Here is a 25,657-nt window from a genome sequence, read left to right as displayed (position 1 = left end):
GCCCAGCAGAGCCTGGGGGCGGGGTGGGTTCCCGTCCTGCCTTACCCCTTGGGACCAGCCGCCGTCGGAAGAGCCACGCCGGAGACCGGGCACTGCTTCTTGGCCGGTGGCTCCTCCTCGTCCGACGAGCTCTCCAGGGTCAGGTCAATAACCTCCACTTTTTTTTTGCCCTCCGAAGAGTTCTTGCCCTCGGAGCTCACCGTGTAAAGGGAGGTGGCTGCAGGGGAAAAACCAGCCATCAGCTGCCAAAATGGAGACGAGCGAAACCCCATCGCCTCCACGAGCCCCGCGATACACGCGGGGCTTCCAAACAGCTCGTACCAAATCCACACCCTGTCCCAGACCAGAAGCATCATCCCTCCCCACGCTAAGGGTCAGGTCTCCATAGCCCACCTGGAATTAATGCTGCAGTTTCAAGAGGAACTTGCGTTTTTCTTGATTATTTTTTTTTTTTTCTAGCACTTACTCTACAGTGCTGTGCTAAGTGCCTGCCATGCTCCTGGTATTTCAGCGTGATCCCAAATACCGGCTCCCAGATGGGATCCGAAACGCTCCGAATGTTGTTTTGCAATTGTAAAAACTGTTAAGTGTAACCGTTGCTTTGGCAAAAAAAGATCTCAACAAAAACCCCAACAAAACAGCTGGTGACCACAGCTCCCGTACCCTCGATCCCACTGAACGCAGCCGTCTGGCACACCTCCTGGTTCTCCTTCTTCGGCTTCATGGGGCTCCAGGAGCCGTCCTCCATGAACTGTATCTCATCGCAGTCCGTGCAGGAGTTCAGGATTTCCATGAACAACCTGCGGGGTGAGAGCACACGCTGGGGACAGCAACCACCACACGGCCTCGCGCATAAACGCACGCGGACGGAGGGCAGAAATGACCGGGGACCAACGGTGCTCAGGTGAAAGGGGTACGAAGAATTACTGCTCTAAAACCTGCGCCAGTTATCACCTGCAAATTTAGTTTTACGACGGGGCTGTTCAACGTACACAGGAGGGCTCTGTTCAAACCCCGGGAAGCAGGTTCCCTCGTCACTGCCCCTGCGGAGACTGCCGGCAAGGCAGCCAAGATTTTGACAAAGCCTTCTTGTTCTTTGGGAGAAATCTCTCCAGATTGGAATCAAAGCAGTTTAGGGAACGAAAATCAGATTTTAAGTTCTTCGAGGCTGTAACTTGTCTATATATGCTGGCATTAGAGGATAAGCCTGAAAAGAAAAACATTATCCCGGCTAAAGACTTTGTACGAAGCCAGCTCAGCTCACCCGTCGATTATCAGGTTGTCATACGGGGCTTTCTTATCGCAGACGGGACAAGTCCAGGTGGGTTTCTTCTCATTCATTTGGAGATAGAGCGCTGCGTCGAAGCACTGGAGGTGGGTGCAGGTGATGGCTCGGCAGGGCACGATCAGCCTCATCTTACCCAGCTGGGGGACAAGAAAGAAGAAGTGAAGGTGGTTTTGTCCAAACCCACCTCTCGCAGCACCAAGTAAAGCCAGCGCTGTCATTCCGTTCATTCCCTTCTCTCCCCTGCCCAGCACTCCAGCACTTTTAGCGCAAGGTTAAAACTAAACGTCACTGAAGAATTAACACGCGAGAGAAAACAAGCTTTCCTGAGGGTGTTTTTTGCCTTTTTGTTTTGTTTTTAAGCTCGCTTCCACCTCAAACACATGCTAATACTCAAGGTGAAAGACAAGGATCAGGTCAACAGAAGACATTTTTTGGCTAGGCAGCTTAGGCCAGCGATCTCGGGAGGTTTTTTTTAATGCCTGAAAGCGAGCGGTTCCGCTCTTTCTTTAGGAATCCAAGCTGACTTTTGAACAAAAGCAGGGCTGGGGCAGCATTAGCTCTCGTCTCGCTCGCTCCGAAGCGTTCCTACGCAAAGGGAAGGTCAAGCGGGAAGCTGTTCGCAAAGGCCTGTCCGAGCAAAACGAACAAAAACGTAGAAACCTACTGGACACATCAGGGAAACTCGTAAGCTGGTTGTAGCTATCTCACTGTCAGGATCAGCTGTTAGTTTTTCTTTGACTGAAAGAAGAGGAGGGGAAAAAAGGTCTCCTGTCAACATCCTCCTTCTTTTACACGCAGAAATACGTACAGACATGATTTTATAATTTGCACCACGACACTTATTATCCAAATTACAGGCAGGCAATGCTCACGGCAGCAGACATTTCGTTATTACTATTAGGCTAACAGCTCTGGCAAGAGTCTCCTTGGCAAGATGCAGCACGGAGACAGTCCCTACCCTGAAGGTTTTAACCCGCCTGTGAAATGACAGCGCAGGGGAAACACTTGGTTGTCGGCAACAGCGTATAATTTGAGCGCGAGCAGCAACGGCTGTGCTCGCACTGCTGCTCACAGGACCAAGGATCTGGAAGTATCACCACGGAGATGGGCGGCGATACGAAGATTTAGAGCCCCGTCGAATGGCATCACTGAAAAATAATCCGTAATCTTTACAATCCTCACCTTCCCAGTGAGTTCTCACCAACGGGACCCGGCAAGCGCATGGGGGCTTGCGAGAAGGGACACGCAACAAAGGTCTGCGCTGCTAATTCCGACCTGCTCTGTCTCCCCGGGATCAGGTCAAGCACAGTCACGCTTTCCCAAGATGTACTTACTCAGGGCTCGTGAATGGTCTGGATTCCGGATGCCCTTGGCTCTTAGCTTCTGGAGCAGCGTTACCGACGTCAGCTGCTTCACCAGGTACACCGACAGGGAGTAGTTCTGTCGGGGAGAAGTTGACACTGCTCAGACCTAGAAAAACCCACCGGGAAAGGAGAGGGCCCTCCTAGATCCGCGCAGTTCGACGCTGCTGCAAAAACGACCTCGGTCCCGCAGCAAATGGCTTTCCCCTCGCTCACCCTGCCGAACTCCGAGGACCAGTTCACCACAATCGTGTTGGGGACGGTCGCCGAAAGGCGCGCCAAGGGGGTGATATTGACGGGGCGGCTGGGTCGCTTCGGCTCCGCGCCGTTTTTTGTGGGTGGGAGATAACCCTGCGAAGAGAGAACGATCACCCAGTACAGGAGAAATCCTCTCCGAGGCGTAAGGCCGCACGCAAGAACCTACCAACCCGATTTCTTCCTGTACCTGCAGATACTTCGTGTCACACCCGAGAGCTCGTATGAGAATTGGTCTAAAAAAATCTCAACGCAGTACGTTATTATTCCTCAGCGTCAAGAAATTAAGAATAAAGGTTCCCTCTGATACCCTTACGCCGACGAGCGCGCTGGGGCTCGCTTTCGTTGCCAGCCAAACCTCTCCCCAAACACAGAACCGCCAGTCCGGGATGTGTCGTACACGAATCGCCTTGAATTACAAACCAAATTCTACCCAGTTCCACGAGGCTGGGAAGCTAAAAAATGACACCCCGCGACAAATCTCGCACTGATCTCATTTTTGCTTTATTATAGCCACATTCCGACTTCCTTAGAAACCCGCCCCGCCACTCAGCCCAAGAGCGCCTTTTCCGTAGCTCAGATTTATGCCACCCTTTTTGCATTGCCCTCCGTTCGAGGGGGCAGCTCGAGACCGACTCAGCAGCCGCCCATCAGTTTTAAGCAGAAGTAAAACTAAAAAAGCGTTCCCGTTGAGCTGCTGCGGCAGGAAGAGCTTCTCAGCTGCAGATGACTCACCCAAAAATGAACGCAGGAAACCTTCTCTGCGAGCAGAAGCTTGGGGCGGGGGGACGGACACCCTTTAGCCATCTCGCGTCTTGCATGCGCTTCCCTCTTTGTGCCCCACGAGGCCGGAAACGACCTCTCTCTCTCTCTCTCTTTATTTTTTATTTATTTTATTTTTTTCAAAGCAGGTTACTAATTGCCTCGGCCAAAACCAGACCGAACGTTTGAGGCAAAAAAATGCAAATCTCTGCAAAGGCGAAGGGAGGGGCTGGGGCAGAGCAGCTCAGAGGCTGTTCTGCAGGTTTGATTGCAAGAAGCGCCAGCGTTAATGGAGCGAAGCCAGCGCGGGACAGCTGAGAGGGAGCTGCCCTGACTGTTCGACCGCCGATACCTCTCCTAGGTGCGACGCCGAATCGCGTCCCTTTTTGGGCCGTTAACTGTAGCAAGCGCTATTTCTTATTCTATTTTTTCCCCCACGTGACCCAGCGCTCCTCGACCGGAGCATCCTGCAGCGCGATAAACTAAGGGCAGTGCCGTTATTCCATTAAAACGCAGGCTTTACTCTGCATTTTTATTATCAAGTTGGGTTTTTTTTGTCCAAAAACGAGACGTAATCTGCTGGTTTAAAAAAAAAAAAAAATTAAAAAAAAAAAATCAGGCCCAAAGTTTGCATATTCTTTTCCTTGAATCAAAGAGCAGCTTTCATCGCCAATCCACAGCCCTGGAACATGAAATCAGTTTTGTGCTCTGACCGCACCATTTCTTCATGTCAAGTCTTTCATCTCCAGAAAATACATTCCCACCGCGCTCCCTGGGAGCTGCAGCTGTCTAAAAGGGCAGGCTTTCGTCTACAACATATTAGGAAGAAATAAGATTTACTCACAGGCAGGGGACAGAGTTTTCCATTGACCTTGACAAATAAATTAGGAGGGAAGTAATCTTCTTGGGGACAGCTGGTTTCACACAAGCAAAACCTAAGAAGCAGGAGGGAGAAACTGGCAAGTGAGTGGCGACACTCGCAAAAAAAAAACGGCAGCCAAACTTCCCTTGAAAAAAGGGAAAAAAACATTTTCCGAGCAGGACGCGTGAATGGCTGGGAAACGCGTAAGCAGATGGACAGCCCTACAGGTGTTTCAAACCCTACGCGCGGCAAAAGCGATAGAAGAAACAAGACAGAAAAATGCCAGCAATTTAAACCAACTACTAACGTGCATGGACGAGGTGTGTAGGGGGCAGGGCTCATTTTTATTCACCCCAGATGAGAATTTAGGTGATCCAGAATCGCGGTTTCAAAGGCGACGCACGTTTCTCCGGCCTAACATCCTTCCTAAAAATGCCGCAAAGTGAGCTCGGGGTTCAAGCGGCAGGGAGAGCTAACCCGGGCGGGACGAAGGAGGGCTGCCGTCCCCTCCGCGACGGAATCCCACCCCAGCAGCGCCGGAGGGGACGGTTTAACCCAGCTTTGGGTGCGTTCTTCACCCACAGATTCTGCAGCCCTTCAAGATGCAAGGGAATTACATCTCCAAGCTCCCCGACAAAAGCAACCGAGGAACTAAAAAGTTGTATTTGACCCAAAGCAAATCTTGCAGGACAGCGCGGTTACTGCTTGGACTCTCTCAAAACTCATCTGCCACCACTCGAGAGCCTCCCGCTGCCTCCCTCAGAGAAACGCCGAGGCTGGAAAAGACCTTTAAGATCGTCAAGTCCAACCGTCAGCACCAGCAGCCCAGAAGGGGCCAGGGTTCAAATCCTCACCCCGTTTAATCGGACGGCCGTGCGCTCTGTTTTCTCTCCAGGGAGGGGGGGCTCCGCTGGAGCCGAAACCGCAGCCCCGAGCCAGGCTCCCACCTCGGCCGGCTCCTTCCGAGCCGCGAGCTCAAGCCCTGGCCCCTCACGCCGATGCCAACGTTCTCAAAAAATAAATCCGATCTTATTGTTTTCTAACCTCTCCCTGCGTGCCAAATAAAACAAAGAATAAAAACTGAGAGTTAATCTTTTTCTTGCTTGGGAACACGAGAATACCGCACGTGCTGAAGCACATCAGGAGGAGGAGAAGCGATCCCAACCCTCTTTTTTAACTCCTGCACTGAAGTTTGCTGAATAAAGGGCAGCTTCTCCAGGTGAAGGGATGCACTCGGACACTCCAGGAGCCTCCTGAAAGTTTCCCGGTGGATTATTTGGTAAACTCCGTTTCATCTGCAATGCCCAAAACACAGTAAGAAGCAACACACGCTGGAACTGGCCCTTCTGAAATGCACGTGGTGTTTTTCTGCGTCCCAGAAGAGACGTTTCCAAGCATCCACCTCCTGACGCCTTCCAGGGAACAGGCTGCCCGTATGCTTCGCTCCACCAGCTCCATGCGCAAGAGCGGAACAGATGGACACAGCAGGAAAACTGCCACCGCGCGCCCCAAATCAGAGAGACATTGTCACGGAATCCTAATTAACAACGAACGCCCTCCTGAAACCCACCAGGCTCCCTTTTGAATTAAATCAAAGGCTTCGATTTCAAATAACCGCTTTTCTTCAGACTTCCAGATAGCACAACTAAAGCCCTAAGCTCCTCATTGCTTCCCCCCCCCGAGAGTACAGCAGTCATTCTCCGTCTCTTTGCCAAATTCAACCCCCTGGTAATAAAATTTTAACATTTTTTAACCCTGCCAAGGGTTGAATGTTGGGCAAGAGCCACCTCGGTTCCTGTTCAGAGCTGTAGGACAACGTGGGCAGGCACTTAAATAACCGCCCCGGCACCGACTGCAAGAATCAGAGGGCAACCCGGGAAGCACCCGCAAGTTATTTTTCTACTCACGCTCTCCAACGTGTCTTGCATTTACATGAGTAATAGCTGAGAGAATGTTAAAAAAATGTTCAAATTTGAAGGCAGTGTCATTCCCGTGTCTTATCCCGCCTTTTTGCAACCAGTCTGCAAACAGGCAAAGAATTAAAACGGAGAAGAGAAAGAAGCGAGTTCTATCTATGCGCGTAAAACTCTGGAAAAGATCGAATTTTGCCACACTTCAAATCGAGAAAACTTGTGTGCGAGGCTGTGCCACCTCTGCCAGCAAAGCGCCGCCCAGAGACAACTCCCTCGGCCCCGCCGAGGTCAGAAGGAGCCGTGTGGTTTGGTGTTGCCAAACCCTCGCTCCATAGAAAAACCCGAGTTCCGAACGCAGCGCCAAACGTTTCCCATTTCCTCCGAGCAAATCGCCATGCAATTTCCAACCAAATCAAGTGGTACAAGCGGGATTCGGCAAAATCAAAGATAAATTAAGACCGAGACACGAGCTCAGGGAACGGGACTTGGTGCGTTCATCAAAAAAGGCATTACCTTACCTTAATTGCACCTGTATCGTGTAATCACATTTGGCACCTGGCAAGATATCTCTGCAATGGAAAAGAAGCTCTTTAGACGCTCAGCAGCGCTTAACAAAGAATTGCAACTACAACAGCATGAGATTTTCTTAAATTCTACCGATATCGAGACACGTTAGGCATATCACGAACGAAACCTGCCGGAACTAGCAGGCAAAATTCCCAAACAAGGAGGTAAAGCAAAAGGCCAGCAAACAGAAGAGGCGAGAAAAGGAGAAAAATCAACCTCCAGGATTCCTGCCGCTGCTGTTTTAAGAACATAATGCCAACTACAGACTTGCCGATGCAAACAACTGACTGTGTTTATAAGCCCAGGTGGAGGGTAGTCTGAAATTTTGGGAGGAACTACCACGTTTTCATCTCAATTTTCTTTCTTCCATGCAATAATTCCGCTCTGCTGGCTTTGAGGCAGGTCCCCGATGGCTGTAAGGAGCACAGCACCGCTGACAGCAAGGAACTCCCCTTTTTACACCCAACTTGGCATTTTATTCTCCTGGACGGCACCGGAGCGGTGACAACGTGGAAGCCACGCGCTCCGCACGGCATCCCGAGACGCCCGTTCACTTACCGGGAGGTGAGGATCTGCTGAACCTGCTGGGGGGTTAGAGCGAAGGTGAAGTGAGCTTCTTCAAACCGCTGACTGTTTGTCGAGGCTGAAGAAGAGAATTTAAGACAAATTAAATCATCGTTAAGTCATTCTTACACCTGCAGGCGCCTGGGTTCGTAAGAAACAAAGGACAGCGTCCACTAAAAGCAGAAGGCGATCTGTTGTTCAAAATTAGCCGCGGTTCATGCAGGGGCACTCCAAGTTCTTGACCACGTAACCAAGCGCCGGGTCTGTCTTTCAAGGTAACCGTTCGGCTTCCGGCATTTTATTAATGAGGGAAACTGAGGCCTGGAATGTACGGTGCTGCCCGGGGATCAGGAGACAGGCTGGGAAAAGGGAGATCACACGCGGAGCTAAGGGAACGCCAGAGATCATCCGTTGCCCTAGAAATTATAATAATTACTGTGGTTGTGGAATAAGTACAGCTGCCGAATAAGAATCAGGCGTTGCCATTTTCTGCTCGGGCACACGGACGGAGTCGCGGCGAATTTAGAGAAAAGCAGCCACGGCCTCGATCAAAAATAAACAACACGGGGAGAAACCCACATCATGGGAGAATCACGAATTTTAGGTGGGGGTTAGTGAGGAGCACAGCAAAAACGCTTGGTGCAAGAAACATGTAAAAATAAACCAGGATTTCCCCCTCTCTTACCCTGACCTTAACCAAGTGACTTCTTTTGCGCTTGAGCTTCTCCCTCGGCAAAACCAGCGGGTGTCTGCCTCCCTCACAACGACAGGGAGCTATTTTATTAATATTTGCAGAGCATCAGCATCCTAGAATGAAGACAGCTGCCGCCAGAAACCAGTGTCATTTGCAAAGAGCCAATTTGGCCTCTTCTGCACTCGTTTTTACAGCCGTCAGGAGAGGTCCTGAGCAACGGCAGCTCCCGCCGGTGCTCTCAGGGATGCGGAGCATCCCTGGGCCAAGAGAAAACGAAACCGAGGACGTTATCGCAGTGGCACGTGTTAAGTGTAAACCTCACGTTTTGACCCGTTATTTATTTCAAGGAGTCGGGTGACGCTTGCGATGAGCTGGTCATAGCGTGACCATCCGAGACGACCACAGGTCCACAGAGGAGAAGGTTGGCTCCGTCCTCGGTGCCACCTGCCCTGGGAGAGGGACACCCTTGCGCTGGCCTCCCAAGAAAAGCAGATTCATGCCCAGATTCCTCAGTGGGGCGAGGGGTTTTGCTTCTCCAGCCTCCTGCAGCTCAGGAACGCGAGGAATGCGAGGCCCTGAGTTTTTCCTGGCAGATGACCTGCCAGATCTTCCCCAGACCGGCAGCAGCCACAGGCTGGCAGACCCGGAGCGGGGAAATTCAGAGGAATTTTGACCATCTTAGGACTTTCTGCTTGAGCCTTTCGCTCCTCGATGACAAAATCCTGCTCCAAACAGAGCTGGGGTAAAGCCGCTCGGTATCCAAGCGGTTCTAACCGATATCTGCCGCTTTCTCCGCCGCCTCCATTTATAATCGATAACCAACTTCCATCTTATAACCAGTTCGTAACCCGTGTTATTGCTCAGCTGGCAGCCTTCATCCAACCCAGTGAGGAACACCGACATCTCCGAGATTCGCAGCATCCCAGCCAGAGATTTGGAATAGGATGGGGAGTGGGATAGCCAAAGGCTGGGCCTTCCTCGCTGGCAGCAAACGGAGCGTGGACGGACCAGGAGGCTTCATCGTTAACCCCCGTCATCACCCTCTCCATCCCCGTTTTCATTTATTGCTTATTTCTGGCATTTTTCGGACACCACGACCTTCCTATCTGCGTCCTCGTAACAAATTGCCCCAAGTAACTAAAATAAAAGAATGGGAAAGGGATGTTCACACAGCTAAAGGGAGAAGAAAGACACAAACCACCAGAAGCCAAAAATAAAAGCCCACAATTCCCTAGGAATTACACAAAAAATTCTTTCAAGTTCAAGCACCAACATGTAAGTACGGAAGTTTTATCAGGAAAGAGGAGAAAAAAAAAATCATTTCTTTTTCAAGGCGAGTATTCCATTTCAGGAAGAAGCTTAACCACAGGTTGTCCGAGAGGCTGAATAAAGCCAAACCCAAGAAAAGGCAATTTTTAGCAAAACGGGAACGAAACCAAGCCCCCAAAAAAGCGCAGGGGTTTTGGTTGGAGTACAGATATACTTATCTCCGCTTCAGCAAACATTACTATGTTTATATGAAAGAAAAACAACCCCGAATCCAAGCAAAAACCATTTAAAAGGCATAAGATGGGTGGTTCTAGTCTGAAAAGGCCAGGCGGGCTCAGCCTAAAGTAAAAATACAGCTCAAAACTGCTTCTAAAAACCAGAATAAACCTCCTTTCTTTGTGGATTCCAATCGCCCCAAGCGCAGCGGCCCCTCCAAAGCCACCAGCAACTACCAGGCCAACTCCGCACCGTACGTCTCCCCGCCAGCATTCGAAAGATTCCAACAAACACCCAATTTTTCTGGAATTCGGCAAACCCCAGCATTTTCTTATCCCTACCTTACAAACGGGGAAGCATCGGGGCACCCGGCCCCCACATCACGTCGACAAACAAGTGGCTTTGCCCTTCTGCCCTACCCCATTTCTGCTCTTATTTTAAGATCCCTCTTTGCTTCCTGCCCCACGTCAAGTCTTCTCACCGACGCAGACCCGGCCTCTGCTCAGGTTCGCCACCTTCATTAATTTTACCTGTTTGATGATTTTTAGGACATTTTTGTTACTAATTAAGGCAGAACTGAGACTCAAAGGTGGCAGAGGATTTTGCTGGCAGTTGTATCACCAATTGTTTGCAAAAATAACAAACCACTTTTCATAATTAACTCTCCTGGCAGTCACCGATTTGTTCGGAAAGGGGGCCTGTGCCAATTTATCCACGTTTTTATTCTCTGATGTGCCAGACCAGAGAAAGCTTCACAATTCAGAACGCAAATAAAACCCCAGGCTCTACCGGGTGAAAACAGTAAATAATCCCAAATTTATGTACGCCTATAAAACATACACTGAACAGAAAAGGTGTCAGCTGGGAGAGAAATACCCTTTTGCATGCAAATAAATTTGGAATAAGACTGACAAGCAACTAAAAGCTTCCGTTTCTGGCAGCCCACACAAGTTGGAGAGGGAAGTTATGGGTCTAAATGACCCGAGGGCTGGAGCCCCTCTGCTATGGGGGGAGTTGGCGGGGGGATTCAGCCTGGAGAAGAGAAGGCTCCAAGGAGACCTTGCAGCGCCCTCCAGTTCCTAAAGGGGCTCCAGAAAAGCTGGGGAGGGACTCTGGAGCAGGGAGGGGAGCCATGGGACAAGGCGTAGTGGTTTTAAACTGGAAGAGGGGAGATTGAGATGAGATGTGAGGAAGGAATTCTTGGCTCTGAGGGTGGTGAGCCCCTGGCCCAGGTTGCCCAGAGAAGCTGTGGCTGCCCCATCCCTGGAGGGGTTCAAGGCCAGGTTGGACGGGGCTCGGAGCCACCTGGGCTGGTGGGAGGCGTCCCTGTGCATAGCAGAGGGTGGCACTAGACGGCCTTTAAAGGTGCCTTCCAGCCCAAAACATTCCATGATTCTACAAAATCCCACTTCCATCTGGAAATCAGCCTTTTGAATCTGCACTGGTGGCTTGCCCTGGTCACGCCGCTCCCACTCTGTCTTCTCTACCCGAGCAAACAAAGGGAGGCTCCGAAGAACAGGAGGAACAAGCAGTTTGGAACGTACCTAACGTGGTGGGTTTTATCAACTCATCGTAGACGTCGTAAAAGGGCAGCCTCTTCATCTTGACGTCGGGATGGACGGGATGGATGGGCGGCGATAGGTGCTGAACATCCGTCTCGTGCTTGGGTCCCAGCACGGGCGCCGGAGGCAGCAGAGCCGCCGGCACGGCAGCCGCGGCCGAGCTGTGGTCATAGGGCAGGTGACACACCGTGCCCTGCGTCAGCGCGGTGGCCGAGGGCAGCTGCCTCGCCTGAATGTGGAGCATGGACAAGTCTGAAGGGGTTAAGATCTTTCTTGGGAACCTCCGGCGGTAAAGTTCTTTAATTTTCATCTGGACAGCCGGGCTGCAGCCAGATTTCAGCAGCTGTAACGCCTTGGTGAGAAGTTCGTGCTTCCTTCCACTTTTGTTCCTTCCAGCAAAGCCCAAGAGAACTTGTAACTCTGATACCCTAAAGCTCATAACCATATGCTGCAAGAAAAATAAAACAACCACCATTACAACTACTGCGGGAGCAAACACCGTCCAAAAACAAGCCACGGCTTCACTAAGGAAGATGGTGGAGGCCTTAAAAGAGACGCTGCCAAAGTCTGAAGTCCCCCTTGTCACCGGTAACCTCGTCAGTAGCAGAAGTGTAAATATTTAGATTTGGTTTTACCTTTGTTTTTACTTCTTCTGACCTTGTAATATGACATACAGCACTAGGGGAGCATAGATATATCTGTACGTAGGATAGCACAAGCTTTTCTTTCACGCGACTGAAAAAGGGTTAAACCTGGGATGGAGCAACTCCCCACACTCTCCCTTTTAAATAGGGTTTCACCACCGCTCCGCATCTAGACTTTGCCCTCCAGGCTCCCAAAACGCAAGCAATTCAACAACAGTAAAATTGTTCTCAAATTAGTTACAATTTGGGGTTAAATCCCCAATTTTGCTTCCACGGAGGGGCTTCGTCCAGCTGCAGCGGAGCACCGGCGGGGGGACAGGGAGAGAGGGGGAAGGTTGGCTTCTGCAAGTTCAGAAACGCCAAAAAAGGGCAATCCCTTTGATAAAAGAAATGCAAAATAAAGGCTGAAACCTCATCGGTTTAACGGGAGGTGCATTTTGCATTCGGACCGATTCTCAACCCCAACGGAGTTATTTTCCTTTGGGGAAAAAAGCTGACGGGAACACCTCGACTTTACAGCTTACGGACCGAGTTTTCTAGAGTCACTAATAAATACCAAACGAAGAGGCGCAACTCCAGAACCAACAGGTCAAGCTTATTAAATAGTTAATTCTGGTCTACGCGCCAAGGGGTTTTAAGGCAGTTTGATTCCCTGCGTGAGGATCATATCACCCCCTGCACCAAAAAAAGCGTCATCTCGGGAGGACAATGCGACGGATCTTCCGCTTGCCGGGCGGGGAGAGAAAAAGGGAAGCATTTGTTAAAGCCATCAAAGCCAGCGCCGCCGCTGCAACAAGTGCCATGTGGGCCCTGATGCAGAACAGACTCAGCGCCGGGTTTCGCGTAGAAAAAAAGAAAAAAAAAAAACACGTGGGATTTGCCTACGACCTTTGCTGGGCAATATGTTCAAGAGAAGAATGATCAATTTTATCCCCCCCCCCGCCCCCCAACCCTTGGCAGCACGGGGAAAAAGCTCGACTTGGGGTCGCTCGACTTTGACAGTGCCCGTTTTAAACACCTCTCGGAAAAAACACATTAGGGACGCACCTTTGTCAAATATCCATCCCTCCCCTTTTGCGACAATCATTGTAAAGGAGCCGACCTCTTCCCCCATCCATTATTCCCACAAATCCTCCGGACAGAGTCCTTCGACCGGCAGGAGATGAGTGTAGCATGGCTCGGCAGCACGAGAGTCACATTTACCGTTAAAAGAACACTCGTGACATAGGATGGCTGTGTCACCACCGCTGCTGCAGCTGTGGACTCTTATCTCCCCCGGAACCTCTCCGATTACCGCTCCGAGTATCGGAGCAGCGGAAAAAAAACCCTCTCTTTATTGCCAGAAGAGACGGCAATCGAGAGCTCCCAGAGGGCAGCCGAGGCTTGGGAAGCGGCTGGAGCCGCAGCAGACTCGACTCCGACCGTGCTGCTGTTGAACAAGGCACGTCCGTAAACCTCTTCTCTTTCCAGGGGAGTCACCGTTTGGGCTTTTAAATAAAGGAAAGCGGCTTAAGCCAACTCCGGGCTTTATAAGGAGAAATCATTTCGTTTTCAACTGGCTCGTCTCGTTTTTACAATGAGACACAGATGGTAAAAAGCTTCAACAAACTCCTGGCGAGGAAACCAGAAAGGGGATTTAGGGGAGATGGAGGAGAGAAAAGGAGCAGAGATTGAAAAATAAACTTGAAGAAGCCTCAAATAATGCCAAGCTCCACCGAAAGGGTGGGGGAGGCAGGGGGCAAACCCCAGAGAGGAAAACCTGTGCACTAGGCTGCGTCTAGACTTAAACCTGAATTCCTCTGCGGGGATTTATCCGCAGAGGGAGCGGAAAACGCGCCAGACGCTTCGCGCCGGGTCGCTCTGGGCTCTACCGTTTGCTAAACTGTGTCCCCACATCGCGGGATTATAGCCATGGCTGACGGAGCTCGACTTCTGCGCTCTCCCAGGTCACCTAATTACAATTATCGGATCCAATTTCTCCACCGATATCGTTAACGTTTTGCCATTTGACGGGGCTCCCGTTGTAGCCAGGCTTCAATTTCAGGGGGAGGAAGAAAGATCACACCGTAAGGCTGTATGAAAAATTTGGATAGGGCACTGCTGGAAAGATTACGGACAAATAATACTCCAGAGAATTCTGTTCCTGCGGTGGCTGGCTGCCAAAAAGGTGCCAGTTCCCAAATGTCTTACTGTTCCCAGTGCAGGGAAGGGGGCAGGACTCCCAGGCCACTTCAGCCAGCTAAAACCTATATTCCAGCCTGTGAGGGGGAAAAATATTAAATGAACAAGGAGAGAGGGAAAAAAAAAAAAAAAAAAACAAAAACCAAAATCAGCTTTGGAATTAGTTACCAGGGGCAATTTCATATTCCACAGTCTGGTGGGCAAAGGTGGTGACACACTCTGACTCCTAAAAAAACGAGAAAAAGAGAGTGGAGGGAGATGAAACCCCATCCAGCCGTGAGCACTGGTGCAGCACTACCATGTTACACGCTCTCCGCTCCCTCCTCCCGCACCCCAAACCTGCCTCCGCACCCCAAACCTGCCTCCCCCCGCCATCCTTCGGGGCTCTTGACCTCTCCGGCTCTCCCGTCTTTCCGCTTTCTACCTCTCTTCTCCGTGGCTCTGCACCTCCAAAGCCCCCGCCCAGGGACTTGCGGCCCCCTCCTCTCGCAGATGGGGAGGGGGGGAATCCACCGGGGCTGGCTGCCGTGGGTCACCCCAAGAGCCAGACCCCGGCACCCTCCCTGTGGCCACTTCGCCCCGCTGGTCCCTGTGTCTTCTCCCCACGGCTCACCTCAGCCCCCCCCCGTGCAACCCAACCACAGCATCCCCACGCCTTGTGCCCCCCCCCCCCCCCGCCTTCACCCATCACTGCCCCACACCCCGGTACAGCCCTAACCCCTGGTTCTGGCACCCCACAGCCCCCCACTCCTGCCCCACACAGCCCCTCCCCCATCTGTCCCCAGCCCCACACACCTCCTGGGGCCCACTGCGGAGTCCCCCAGCCCCACACATCCCCCCCAGCCCCACGCAAGTCCTCACTCACCCACACCCCTCAAGTCCCAGGCTGCCTGACCCTCAGCCCCACACTATCACATCCCCAACCAGGAAAATCCCTGGGCCCCACAGACCCCTCAACCCTACAGTGCCTCACTCCATCCCCACGCAGACCCCCTCAGCCCCACAACAACCCCTACTAGTCCTCTGTCCCTACACATCCCTCAGCCCCACACTGCCTCACTCCACTCCCACAGATCCCCTCAGCCCCACAGGCCCTCCCATCCCCATAGATCCCCTCAGCCTTACACTGCCTCACTCCATGCCCACACTGACATTCCCACCCCCCCCCCCCCAGCCCCACACTGCCTGGCCCCAGCCCCACAGGCCCCCTCAGCCCCACACTGCCTGACTCCATGCCCACACAGACACATTCCCCCCCCCATCCCCACAGGACCCTCCCCTCAGCCCCACACTGCCCGGCCCCAGCTCCACAGACCCCTCAGCCCCACACTGCCTCACTCCATCCCCACAGGACCGCCCCCCCTCAGCCCCACACCACCCGGCCCCAGCCCCACACTGCCTGCCCCAGCCCCACAGGCCCCCTCAGCCCCACACTGCCTGGCCCTGGCCCCAGCCCCACAGACCCCTCAGCCCTACACTGCCTCACTCCATCCCCACACTGCCCGGCCCTGGCCCCACAAGCCCCCTCAGCCCCACACTGCCTGGCCCTGGCCCCACAGGCCCCCTCAGCCCCACACTGCCTGGCCCTGGCCCTGGCCCCAGCCCCACAGACCCCTCAGCCCTACACTGCCTCACTCCATCCCCACACTGCCCGGACCCGGCCCCACAAGCCCCCTCAGCCCCACACTGCCTGGCCCCAGCCCCACAGACCCCTCAGCCCTACACTGCCTGGCCCCAGCCCCACACTGCCTGGCCCTGGCCCTGGCCCCACAGGCCCCCCCCAGCCCCACACTCCCTGGCCCCGACCCCCCAGACCTCTCAGCCCCACACTGCCTGGCCCCGGCCCCACAAGCCCGGCCAGCCCCGCACCGCACCGCACCGCCGGTGCCCCGGCCGCCGCCACCGCTCCCCCCCGCCCCCGCCCCGCCGCACCTTCAGCTCCGCCGCCTCCGCCATCTTGGGACATGGCAGCCGCCGCGCAGGGACCGAGGCAAACTCCGCGCCCCGCCGCGGCCGCAGGGGACGGGGAGCGGGCGGCGGGCGGGGGCAGGGAGCGTCGCGCAACTCCGCGCCCGCCGCGCAGCCGCAACCACAACGCCGCGCCCGCCCCGCCCCCGGCACCGGCACCGGCCGGGAGGGGGCTGTGCCGGGGGCGGCCCGTCCCGGGGGGGAACGGGATGTGTGGGGCCGGGACATACGGGACTGGGCTATACGGGACCGGGGCTGCGTGGAGCTGGGACTATACGGGACTGGGCTATATGGGACGGGGATATACGGGACTGGGCTGTATGGGACCGGGGCTGTGTGGGGCCGGGATATACGGGACTGGGCTGTATGGGACCGGGGCTGCGTGGGGCCGGGATATACGGGACTGGGCTATATGGGACCTGGCTATATGGGACCGGGGCTGTGTGGAGCTGGGAGTATACGGGACTGGGCTATATGGGACCAGGATATACGGAACTGGGCTATATGGGACCGGGATATACGGAACTGGGCTGTATGGGACCGGGGCTGTGTGGGGCCGGGATATACGGGACTGGGCTATATGGGACCTGGCTATATGGGACCGGGGCTGTGTGGAGCTGGGAGTATACGGAACTGGGCTATATGGCACCGGGATATACGGAACTGGGCTATATGGGACTGGGGCTATATGGCACCGGGATATACGGAACTGGGCTATATGGGACCGGGATATACGGAACTGGGGCTATATGGGACCAGGATATACGGGACTGGGCTATATGGGATCGGGGCTGTGTGGGTCCGGGATATATGGGATCGGGCTATATGGGACCAGGGCTCTGTGGGGCCGGGATATACGGGACCAGGGCTATATGGGACCAAGGCTGTGGGGGACAGGGGCTGTGTGGGACCCAGCTATATGGGACCAGGGCTGTGTGGGGCCGGGATGTATGGGACCAGGATATATGGGACTGGGCTATATGGGACCAGGGCTCTGTGGGGCTGGGATATACGGGACTGGGCTATATGGGACGAGGGCTGTGTGGGACCAGGGCTATATGGGACCAGGGCTGTGTGGGGGCAGGACGTATGGGACCGGGATATACAGAACTGGGCTATATGGGACCAGGGCTGTAGGGGGGGATGAGGCTATATGGGACCGGGGCTATATGGGACCAGGCTATATGGGACCGGCAGTATATGGGGCCAGGGCTGTGTGGGGCTGGGGCTATGTGGGACTGGGGCTGTGTAGGACCGGGATATATGGGGCTGGGGCTTTGTGGGACTATGGGGGGGACTATATGGGGCTGGGACTATATAGGATCGGGCTATATGGGACGGTGGCTGGGGGGGGAGCTGGAGCTATATAGGGCTGGGGCTGTATGAGACTTGGGGCTATATGGGAACAGTGCTGTGTGGGGCTGGGGCCCTATGGAACTGGGGCTGTGTGGGGCTGGGACGGTATAGACCCAGTGCACTATGGAGCTGACGCTGTATAGGGGCCGGTGCTGTATGGGACAGGGGCTATATGGGGACCGGCGCTGTGTGGGGCTGAGGCTATATGGGGCTGGGGCTTTACTGGGACCAGTGCTGGCCTGTGGTCTGCCCAGTCCTGGCCGGGGACGTGGTGGGGGTGACCGGGACCCACGGTGGGTGCTGCGAGCCCTCCCGGGGTGTCCCCCCCCGCAAGTCCCCTGATGGGGCAGGACCCGCCACCTCGACCCTCCCCGGCTGCGGACGGGGACACGAGATGGGGACACGCGGCTTTTCCAGTTTAATGGCTTGGCGTGGGGTGTGTGTGGTGGGGGGGTGACGGGCCTGGCCCCCGTCCTGCCCCTCACTCCTCCGTCCGCAGGATCCGCAGCAGCATGGCGTGGACCCCCTCGTCCATGAAGCCCTGCGGGGAGGAGGGCTTTGCCGTGGGGCCGGACCCGGCCTCCCGTGGGGCACCCAGATTCGGTGCCGCTCTCCAGATTTGTATTTTTCCAGGCAAAAATTGTCATCCCACCCCCCGCCCCCCCCCCTTCCCGCCCGTGTCACCCCGAAGGGAGGGGGAACGCGGGGTCCCACCTGGGCAGCATTGAGCAGGTGGGTCCTATAGATGGCCACGATGTCCCGGTGGTTTTTCTGCTGGACCTGGGGAGGAGAAGAGGAAGGTGGGGCGACGAAGAGGGTGCCAGCGGGTGACTGGCACCCACCGGGTGCTGGCACCCACCTCCAGCTGGAGCTGGAGCCGGGCGTTCTGGCTGCGGAGCCCCAGCACCTCCGCCGACAGCTTCTCCGTCTCCGCCAACAGCTTCTTCATCTGGGGGTGGGGGGAGGATATCGGGGCGGGGGGGGAAAGTCAGGGTGCTGGTGGGGACCGGCCGGTCCCCATCACACCCCGGGGTTGTCCCTTTGGTTCCCGTCTGTCCCTGTCCGTGTGTCCCCTCCCCCCCCCCCCAAATCTGGCTGGGAGATGGACTTGGGTGGGAAGAAGCTCCTGGTCGCCCCAGAGCTCCCTGGGCAGCCCCCGGCCCCCGAGCTCCGTCTCCCCCCGGGAGGGTTGGTGTGAGGGGTGACAGGCAATGGCGGGGACGGAGAAGGGGACAGGGATGGGAAGGGGATGGCGAGGGGAAGGGGGTGGGGACAGCGATGGGGACAGATATGGGAGGGGGACAGGAGTGGGAAAAGGACGGCGATGGGGACAGTGATGGGGACAGATATGGGAGGGGGGTGGTGATGGGAAGGAGACGGCGATGGGGACGGTGATGGGAAGGAGACGGCGATGGGGACGGTGATGGGAAGGGGACGGCGATGGGGACAGATATGGGAGAGGATGCTGATGGGAAGGGGACAGTGATGGGGACATCATTGGGGACGGTGATGGGAAGGGGATGGCAAGGGGGACACCAGTTGGAAGGGGACAGCGATGGAGACAATAATGGGAAAGGACAGTGATGGGAAGGGGACAGTGATGGGGACAGTAATGGGAAGGAGATGGCAATGGGGACAGTGATGGCAAGGGGACAGTGATGAGGACAATGATGGGGACAGTGATGGGAAGGGGACAGTGATGGGAAGGAGATGGCAGTAGGGACACCAATTGGAAGGGGATGGGAAGGGGAGGGTGATGGGGACAGCAATGGGAAGGGGACAGTGACAGTAAGAAGGTGTCAACGGGAAGGGGACAGCGATGGGAAGAGCGATGGGAAGGGGACAGTGATAGGAAGAAGGTGTCCATGGGAAGGGGTCACTGTCCCTGCCCGCCCGTGTCCCTTACCTTCGCGTCCTTGTCACGGCAGGCGCTGGCCAGCTCGCCCGTCCGGGCCCGCAGGTTGCCCACGCTGCGCTCCAGCCCCTGCGCCGTCTCCCGCAGCTCCCGCGCCTCCCGCTCCCGCTCGGCCGCCCGCGCCTCCGCCGCCTCCGCCGCCCGCTTCGCCTCCGCCGCCGCCGCCCGCCACCTCCCGGCCTCGTCCCCCGCCACCTCCCCGGCCACCTCCGGGCCACACAGGGCGGCGGTGCCGGTGTCCCGCTCCGGCGCCACGCAGGGACCCGCTGCCGTCCCCGGCTCCTCCACCAGTTGGCCCAGCACCCCCTCCGGCTCGCCTGGCGACCCGCCGTCCCTGTGGGTGCCGTCACCTTCCATCTCTGCAACGAGTTGCAAGGCCTCGTGCTGGGACCTCACCAGCCCGTCCAGTTTGCGGTGCAGCTCCCGCAGGATGCCGGCGTCGCCGGCGTCGCCCGCCGCCTCCCGCACCCTCTCGCCCACCCCGTCCCGCAGCGCCGCCAGCTCCCGCCGCTGCCCCGCCAGCCTCCGCCGCAGCCGCGCCGCCTCCTCCCGCTCGGCCGCCAGTTCCCGGGCCAAAGTAGCCATTCCGGAACCTTCCGCTGCCACTTCGCTACCGGCGTCCCGCTCTCGCAGCCGCCGCAGCTCCTCCTGCAGCCGTTCCCGCTCCCGGCTCAGCCGGGCCAGTTCCCCCAGCAGCATCCCATTGCTCTCCTTCAGCTCCAGCAGCTCCTTCTCCAACCTCCCACCCTCCCGCGGCGGCTCCTCTTGGCTTTTCACACACAGAACCGGCTCCGTGCCGTTCACCAGGCACTGGGAAGGCGCCGTCCCGGCGAGCGGCCGTGCCGGCTCCCGCCGGAGGTTTTCCAGGAGGACGCGGGATCCTTCGAGCATCTTGGCGTGGGTCTCGTCGGCGCGGCTCAGCGCCTGCTCCAGCCCCACCACCAGCTTCTCCCAAGCCACCAGGCTTTTCCGGACGGCGTCGGCCGACACCACCTCGTAGTGCAGTTTGCTCCGCAGGGCTTCCTCCACCTCCTTCCGCAGCCCCTTGCTCCGGATGACGGCGCTCGCCTTCGCTGCCCGCATTTTGGCACACTCCTCCCCCAGCCAGGTCAGGAATGGCGCCAGCGCCGGCACGCCGGCACCGCCATCGAGCTGTGCCGCGGATTGGTGTCCTCCATCCCCGTCTTCCTCGGCCATCATCCTCTTCCTCAGCTCCTCCACGTGCTGGGTCAGCAGGGCCAGGCAGGCGCCATCCTCATCCTCCGTCCCGTCCCCGGCTTTGCCGCCGGGTAGGAGCCGCGCCAGCTCCCGCACCCGCTGCCGGATGCCGGCGGCGGTGGCCGCCAGCCGCTGGCATTCCCGCGTCTTCCTCACCAGCCGCTCCTGCAGCCGCCGCACAGCGCGCCCATCCTGCTGCTCTTCGTCCTCCTCCTCCTCCTCCTCCTCCTCCTCACTGTCGCTGCTCAGCGTCCCCTCTCCCTGGCTTCCCACCCGCGGCGGGGGGTCGCCGGCACAGCCGGTGCCGTTCTCTGCCGGGCGGAAGAGAAACAACCCCCTTTTTCTTCCTTTTTTTCCCCAAAAATAAGCAGCCGGGCGAGGCCGGATGGGTGGTGGCGGGTGGGGGTGATGGCGGGGGTGGGGGGTCTCACCTCTCCCCCCGCCGCGGGCGCGACGCAGGAGCCGCCGCAGCGCCCGGCTGGGGGTGTGCGTGGCGTAGTGCCAGCGGTCCTCGTCCCCGACGGCCGCCCCGTGGCTCAGCAGCAGCTCGGCCGATTCCACGCTGCAGTGCTCGCAGGCCAGCGTCAGGGCCGTCCTGCGGGAGCGGTGACATGGTGACACGATGGCATGGTGGCACAGTGGCACCGTGACACAACAGTATAGTGGCTCGGTGGCACAATGGCTCGGTGGCACAATGACATGGTAGCATGGTGGCACAATGGCTCGGTGGCAAGGTGGCACAATGGCTAGGTGGCACAATGGCATAGTGGCACGGTGACACAATGGCATGGTGACACAATAGTATAGTGGCACGGTGGCACAATGGCTCAGTGGCACAATGGCACAGTGGCACGATGGCACAATGACATGGTGGCACGATGGCTCAGTGGCATGATGGCACAATGACATGGTGGCACAATGGCACCGTGGCACAATGCTATAGTGGCACGGTGGCACAATGACATGGTGGCACGATGGCATGGTAACATGGTGGCGCAATGGCTCGGTGGCACAGTGGCTCGGTGGCATAGTGGCATGGTGGCACAATGGCACAGTGGCACAATGACATGGTGGCACGATGGCACAATGACATGGTGGCACAATGGCACCGTGGCACAATGCTATAGTGGCACGGTGGCACAATGACATGGTGGCACGATGGCATGGTAACATGGTGGCGCAATGGCTCGGTGGCACAGTGGCTCGGTGGCATAGTGGCATGGTGGCACAATGGCACGGTGGCATGGTGGCACAGTGGCTCAATGGCACAGCGCATGATGGCACGGTGGCCCAGTGGCAGGGTGATACAATGGCACGGTGACGCAGTGCCATGGGTCCCTCCCCACCCCTTTTCCCCTCCCTCCCCGGGGACCGCTCTCCGCAGCGGTGGCTTCCCGCAGACCCTTGGGGACAGGGGACAGCACCAGAGCCGCCTTTGCTCGGGGCGCCTCCGGGGTCCCCATGGAGCAGAGCCACCCAGCCTTCACCCCGGGCATGGGGGGGCAGAGCAGAGACACCCCCCCACCACCCCCCTTCGCTGTCACCCCCAAATGTCCTACAGGTGTTCCCCCTGTCCCCGCGGCCACTCACTTCTTGTCCTTGTCGGCCAGGTTGGGGTCGGCCCCTCTCTGCAGGAGCTGGGCGCAGATGGCAGCGTGGTTCCCCCGCGCCGCCAGCATCAGGGGGGTCTGTCCGTGCTGGGGGGGGAACACGACGACACGAGGGGCCCGTCAGTCCCTGCCGTCCCCTGCCACCCCCTGCCACACACCCCCCCCCGGGTCCCCACTCACGGCGTCGGTGACATCCAGCAGGGCCTCGTGGTCGCAGAGCAGCAGCACGCTGGAGGCGCAGCCCGAGGAGGCTACGGGGGGGGGGACACACATAGGTGGGGGGGGGGGGGGGTCAGGTGAGGCCCCCCGCCCCCCCCCCCAGTAGGAGCCTTTGCTGTCCCCCCCAGTCCCCGCCTGGTTTGGGGTCCCCAGCACTCACCAGCCCAGTGCAGGGGGGTCCGGTTCTGCCCGTCCACGTGGCCCTCGTTGGCACCGTACTGGGGGGGACGGGGGGGGGACATGACAGCGGGCAGGGGCCCTCCCCGGGTTGGGGACAGGACCCAGCGTCCTGCCCGGGCCCTCCCCAGCCCTGTTCCCATCGTCGTCCTCGTCCCTGCCTCCTCCACCCCCGTCCCTTGTCCCCATCCTCATCCCCCTCTGCATCCCTGTCCCCATCCCCATCCTTGTCCCCATCCTTGATGTATCTCCATCCCTATCTCCCTCCTTGTCCCCCTCTGCATCTCCATCCTCATTCCTGTCCCCGTCCCTGTCCTTGTCCCCATCCTCATCCCTATCCCCATCCTCATCTCCATCCTCATTCCTGTCCCCATCCCTGTCCTTGTCCCCGTCCTTGTCCCCATCCTTGATGTATCTCCATCCCTATCTCCCTCCTTGTCCACCTCTGCATCTCCATCCTCATTCCTGTCCCTGTCCCTGTCCTTGTCCCCATCCTTGACCTATCTCCATCCCTATCTCCATCCTTGTCCCCCTCTGCATCCCCATCCCCATCCCTGTCCTTGTCCCTGTCCTTGTCCCTATCTCCATCCCTAGCTCCGTCCTCATCCCCCTCTGCATTCCCATCCCCATCTCTGCCCCTGTCCCTATCCCTGTCTCCATCCCTAGCCACGTCCCCAGCTCCATCCTCATCCTCTGCATCCCCGTCCCCATCCCCGTCCCCATCCTTGATCCCATCCCGGCTCCTACCTGCAGCAGGACCTTGACGCACTGGGGCTGGCAGGCGATGGTGGCCAGATGCAGAGCGGTGCTACCTGCGAGACACCCGCGGGCTGGGCACGGGGACACTGGGGATACGGCCAGCGTGTGTGTATGTCCCCCCCGCCCCCAGGGGACGTCTCGCCTTGGGGACATCTTTCCCCGGCGTGGCAGGACAGGGCGCTCCCCCGGGGCTCAGTGCCTCGGGGTGCAGGTGTGGGGTACGCTCAGCCCTTCGCCGTCACCCCGAGGGGACACAGGGACCCTGTGGCTGTGTGTGCCCCCCCCTCCATGCCAGGCGGTGTCCCCACCGGTGTCCCCCACTTACCGTCATCGTTCTTCTCGTTGACGGGGGCCCCGTGGGCCAGCAGCAGCGTCAGGCACTCGGTGAGACCCCTGGATGCGGCCAGGTGGAAGCTGGAGGAGGGCGAGAGGTGGCTGCCACCGAGGTCCCTGTCTGTCACCCTGGGGACCCCCGTGTTGTATATGTGTGTCCCTCCCCGCACCCCCCCCCCCGGGGGTGACGTACGCAGATTGTCCCATGGCGTTGAGCTTGGCGGGGCGGGCGGTTTTGCGGGAGGCGAGGGCGGCCACCCTGCCCACGTCGCCCTTCTCCACCGCTTCCAAAAGCTTCTGGTCCTGCTTGTTCCAGCTCTCAACCTGCGGGGGGGGGAGGGGGGGGGGCGGCCAGCAGCTCCGGGGGGGGCTGTAGGGAGGGGGACACCTCCCTCCCCCACCCTTCCTTCCCCTGCCCCAGAGGGGAAACTGAGGCACGGCTTCTCCACCAGGCAGAAAGACCACGGCGCGTTGGGGCTGAGCCCTCTCTTGGGAGGCGCGTCCCCGGGGCAGCGGCGCGGAGCCGTGCCTCAGTTTCCCCCCACCTCGCTGGGGACGGCCGGGCCCCCGCGGGGCCGGGCGCTGGGTGCCGGCCGGGGAAGGCGAGGCGAGGTGAGGCGAGGCAGGCGAGCGTGTCCCTGCCTGCGCCTGCCCGGCTGGTTTGTCGGGCTGCCACCGCGCCGTGTCGGGCCCCACCGCCGCGAGGGGCCGGGTGGGCAGCAGGGCCGGCGGTGGGATACGGCCGGGCACCGGGACCAGGCTGGGGGCAAGTGCTGGGGCCGAGCAGCGGGGCTGAGCGTCAGGACTGGGGTCGGGATCGGGATCAAACTGGGATCGGGGCTGGCAGCGGGGCTGGAACCGGGGTTGGGATTGCAGCCGGCATCGGAGCTGGGATTGGGGTTGGGATTCAAACCGGCATCGGGGCTGGGATTGGGGCTGGAACTGGGGTTTAGGATTGCAGCCGCTATCAGAGCTGGGATTGGGATCGGGATCAAAAGGGCATCGGAGTTGGGACTGGGATTCAAACGGGCCATCGGAGCTGGGATAGGGGCTGCAGCTGGCATCGGAGCAGGCATCGGGGCTGGGACGGGGATCGGGATTGAGGTTGGGGCTGGGATTAGGATTGCAGCTGGCATCGGAGCAGGGATCGGGGCTGGGATTGGGGTCCGGATTGAGGTTGGGGCTGGCATCGGAGCTGGGATGGGGATTGCAGCTGGCATCGGAGCAGGGATCGGGCAGGTGGCATCAGAGCAGGGATCGGGGCTGGGATTGGGGTCCCGATTGAGGTTGGGGCTGGCATCGGAGCTGGGATTGGGATTGCAGCCAGCAGCAGGGCTGGGATTGGGGTCGGGATGGGGGCTGACATCGGAGCTGGGATGGGGACTGTAGCCGGCATTGGGGCTGGGGCTGTGATTGCAGCCGGCATCGGGGCTGGGACTGGGGTTGGGATTCGATCCGGCATCGGAGCTGGGACAGGGGGTCAAGATCACAGCCAACATCGGGGCTGGCATCAGGGTCGGAATCGCAGCCACCACCGGGGCCAGGAGTGGGGTTAGGATCGGGGCTGGGATTGGATACAGGATTGGAGCTGGGATTGGGATTGCAGCCGGCATCGGGGCCGGGATCGGTTCCAGGATTGGGGCTGGGGTTGGGATTGCAGCCGGCATCGAGGCAGGACCGGCGCCGAGCCCCACGGCCGGCTGCGGTTGGGGGCCGGCTGGCAGCAGTGGGGCCGGAGCATCCCCTCACCCCAGATATGGCCGCACCCCCCCTTCTCCCCCCCACCGGGCACTGCGGCAGCACCCACGGGTGCAGGCAGGGCACCGTGGCTGGGTGTCACCCCCCCTCCACGGGGCGGGTGGGGAGGGGGGTCCCCAGCCCCGGGATGGGGGTATATGGGGGGGGGACGGGGACACGGGACTCACCGCCACCTGCGAGCTGGAGCAGGAGAAGATCCGCTTCAT

The 25,657-nt window shown here is 58.1% G+C and overlaps 2 protein-coding genes across 6 annotated transcripts in view; both read right to left on the bottom strand.

The window, feature by feature from the left end:
• PIAS3 (protein inhibitor of activated STAT 3) overlaps positions 1-16,905 on the bottom strand; it is a 20,814-nt gene extending 3,909 nt beyond the window's left edge. Inside the window, exons 1-13 of one of the 5 annotated variants that reach the window (XM_074566595.1) lie at positions 16,071-16,905; positions 14,307-14,364; positions 14,148-14,215; positions 11,296-11,761; positions 7,567-7,651; positions 6,960-7,010; positions 4,511-4,601; positions 2,866-3,000; positions 2,623-2,728; positions 1,953-2,026; positions 1,265-1,425; positions 664-800; positions 46-217 (exon numbers count right to left, since the gene is read on the bottom strand). In XM_074566595.1, coding sequence (XP_074422696.1) covers positions 46-217; positions 664-800; positions 1,265-1,425; positions 1,953-2,026; positions 2,623-2,728; positions 2,866-3,000; positions 4,511-4,601; positions 6,960-7,010; positions 7,567-7,651; positions 11,296-11,761; positions 14,148-14,215; positions 14,307-14,364; positions 16,071-16,334 — 1,868 coding nt within the window. In that variant the 5' untranslated portion in view covers positions 16,335-16,905. Of the gene's footprint in view, positions 1-45; positions 218-663; positions 801-1,264; positions 1,426-1,952; positions 2,027-2,622; positions 2,729-2,865; positions 3,001-4,510; positions 4,602-6,959; positions 7,011-7,566; positions 7,652-11,295; positions 11,762-13,160; positions 13,548-14,147; positions 14,216-14,306; positions 14,613-16,070 lie in introns of those variants that run through there. The other 4 variants (XM_074566598.1, XM_074566596.1, XM_074566597.1 and 1 more) reach the window with 4 other exon arrangements.
• On the bottom strand, positions 16,897-25,657 carry ANKRD35 (ankyrin repeat domain 35). The gene is made up of 12 exons (XM_074566192.1): positions 25,619-25,657; positions 23,887-24,938; positions 23,686-23,774; positions 23,349-23,413; positions 22,585-22,642; positions 22,386-22,456; positions 22,186-22,292; positions 21,027-21,190; positions 19,369-20,906; positions 18,322-18,411; positions 18,177-18,242; positions 16,897-18,003 (listed from the first exon to the last, which is right to left on the bottom strand). The coding sequence occupies exons 1-12, from the start codon at positions 25,655-25,657 to the stop codon at positions 17,944-17,946; spliced, it is 3,399 nt and encodes a 1,132-aa protein (XP_074422293.1). The 3' UTR covers positions 16,897-17,943.

This window comes from Larus michahellis, chromosome 24 (assembly GCF_964199755.1).
Source record: "Larus michahellis chromosome 24, bLarMic1.1, whole genome shotgun sequence".
Lineage (NCBI taxonomy): Eukaryota > Metazoa > Chordata > Aves > Charadriiformes > Laridae > Larus > Larus michahellis.
The sequence above is the reverse complement of the archived record's forward strand: the minus strand, read 5'-3'. Positions and strand labels throughout refer to the sequence as shown.

Excerpts from the sequence above, each read along its gene's own strand:
- ANKRD35 (XM_074566192.1), bottom strand. The coding sequence starts at position 25,657 with ATGAAGCGGATCTTCTCCTGCTCCAGCTCGCAGGTGGCG. Across the intron at positions 20,907-21,026 it reads CGCCCGCGGCGGGGGGAGAG|AGAACGGCACCGGCTGTGCC; the intron begins GTGAGACCCCCC and ends TCCGCCCGGCAG. Across the intron at positions 18,004-18,176 it reads ACCTGCTCAATGCTGCCCAG|GGCTTCATGGACGAGGGGGT; the intron begins GTGGGACCCCGC and ends TCCTCCCCGCAG.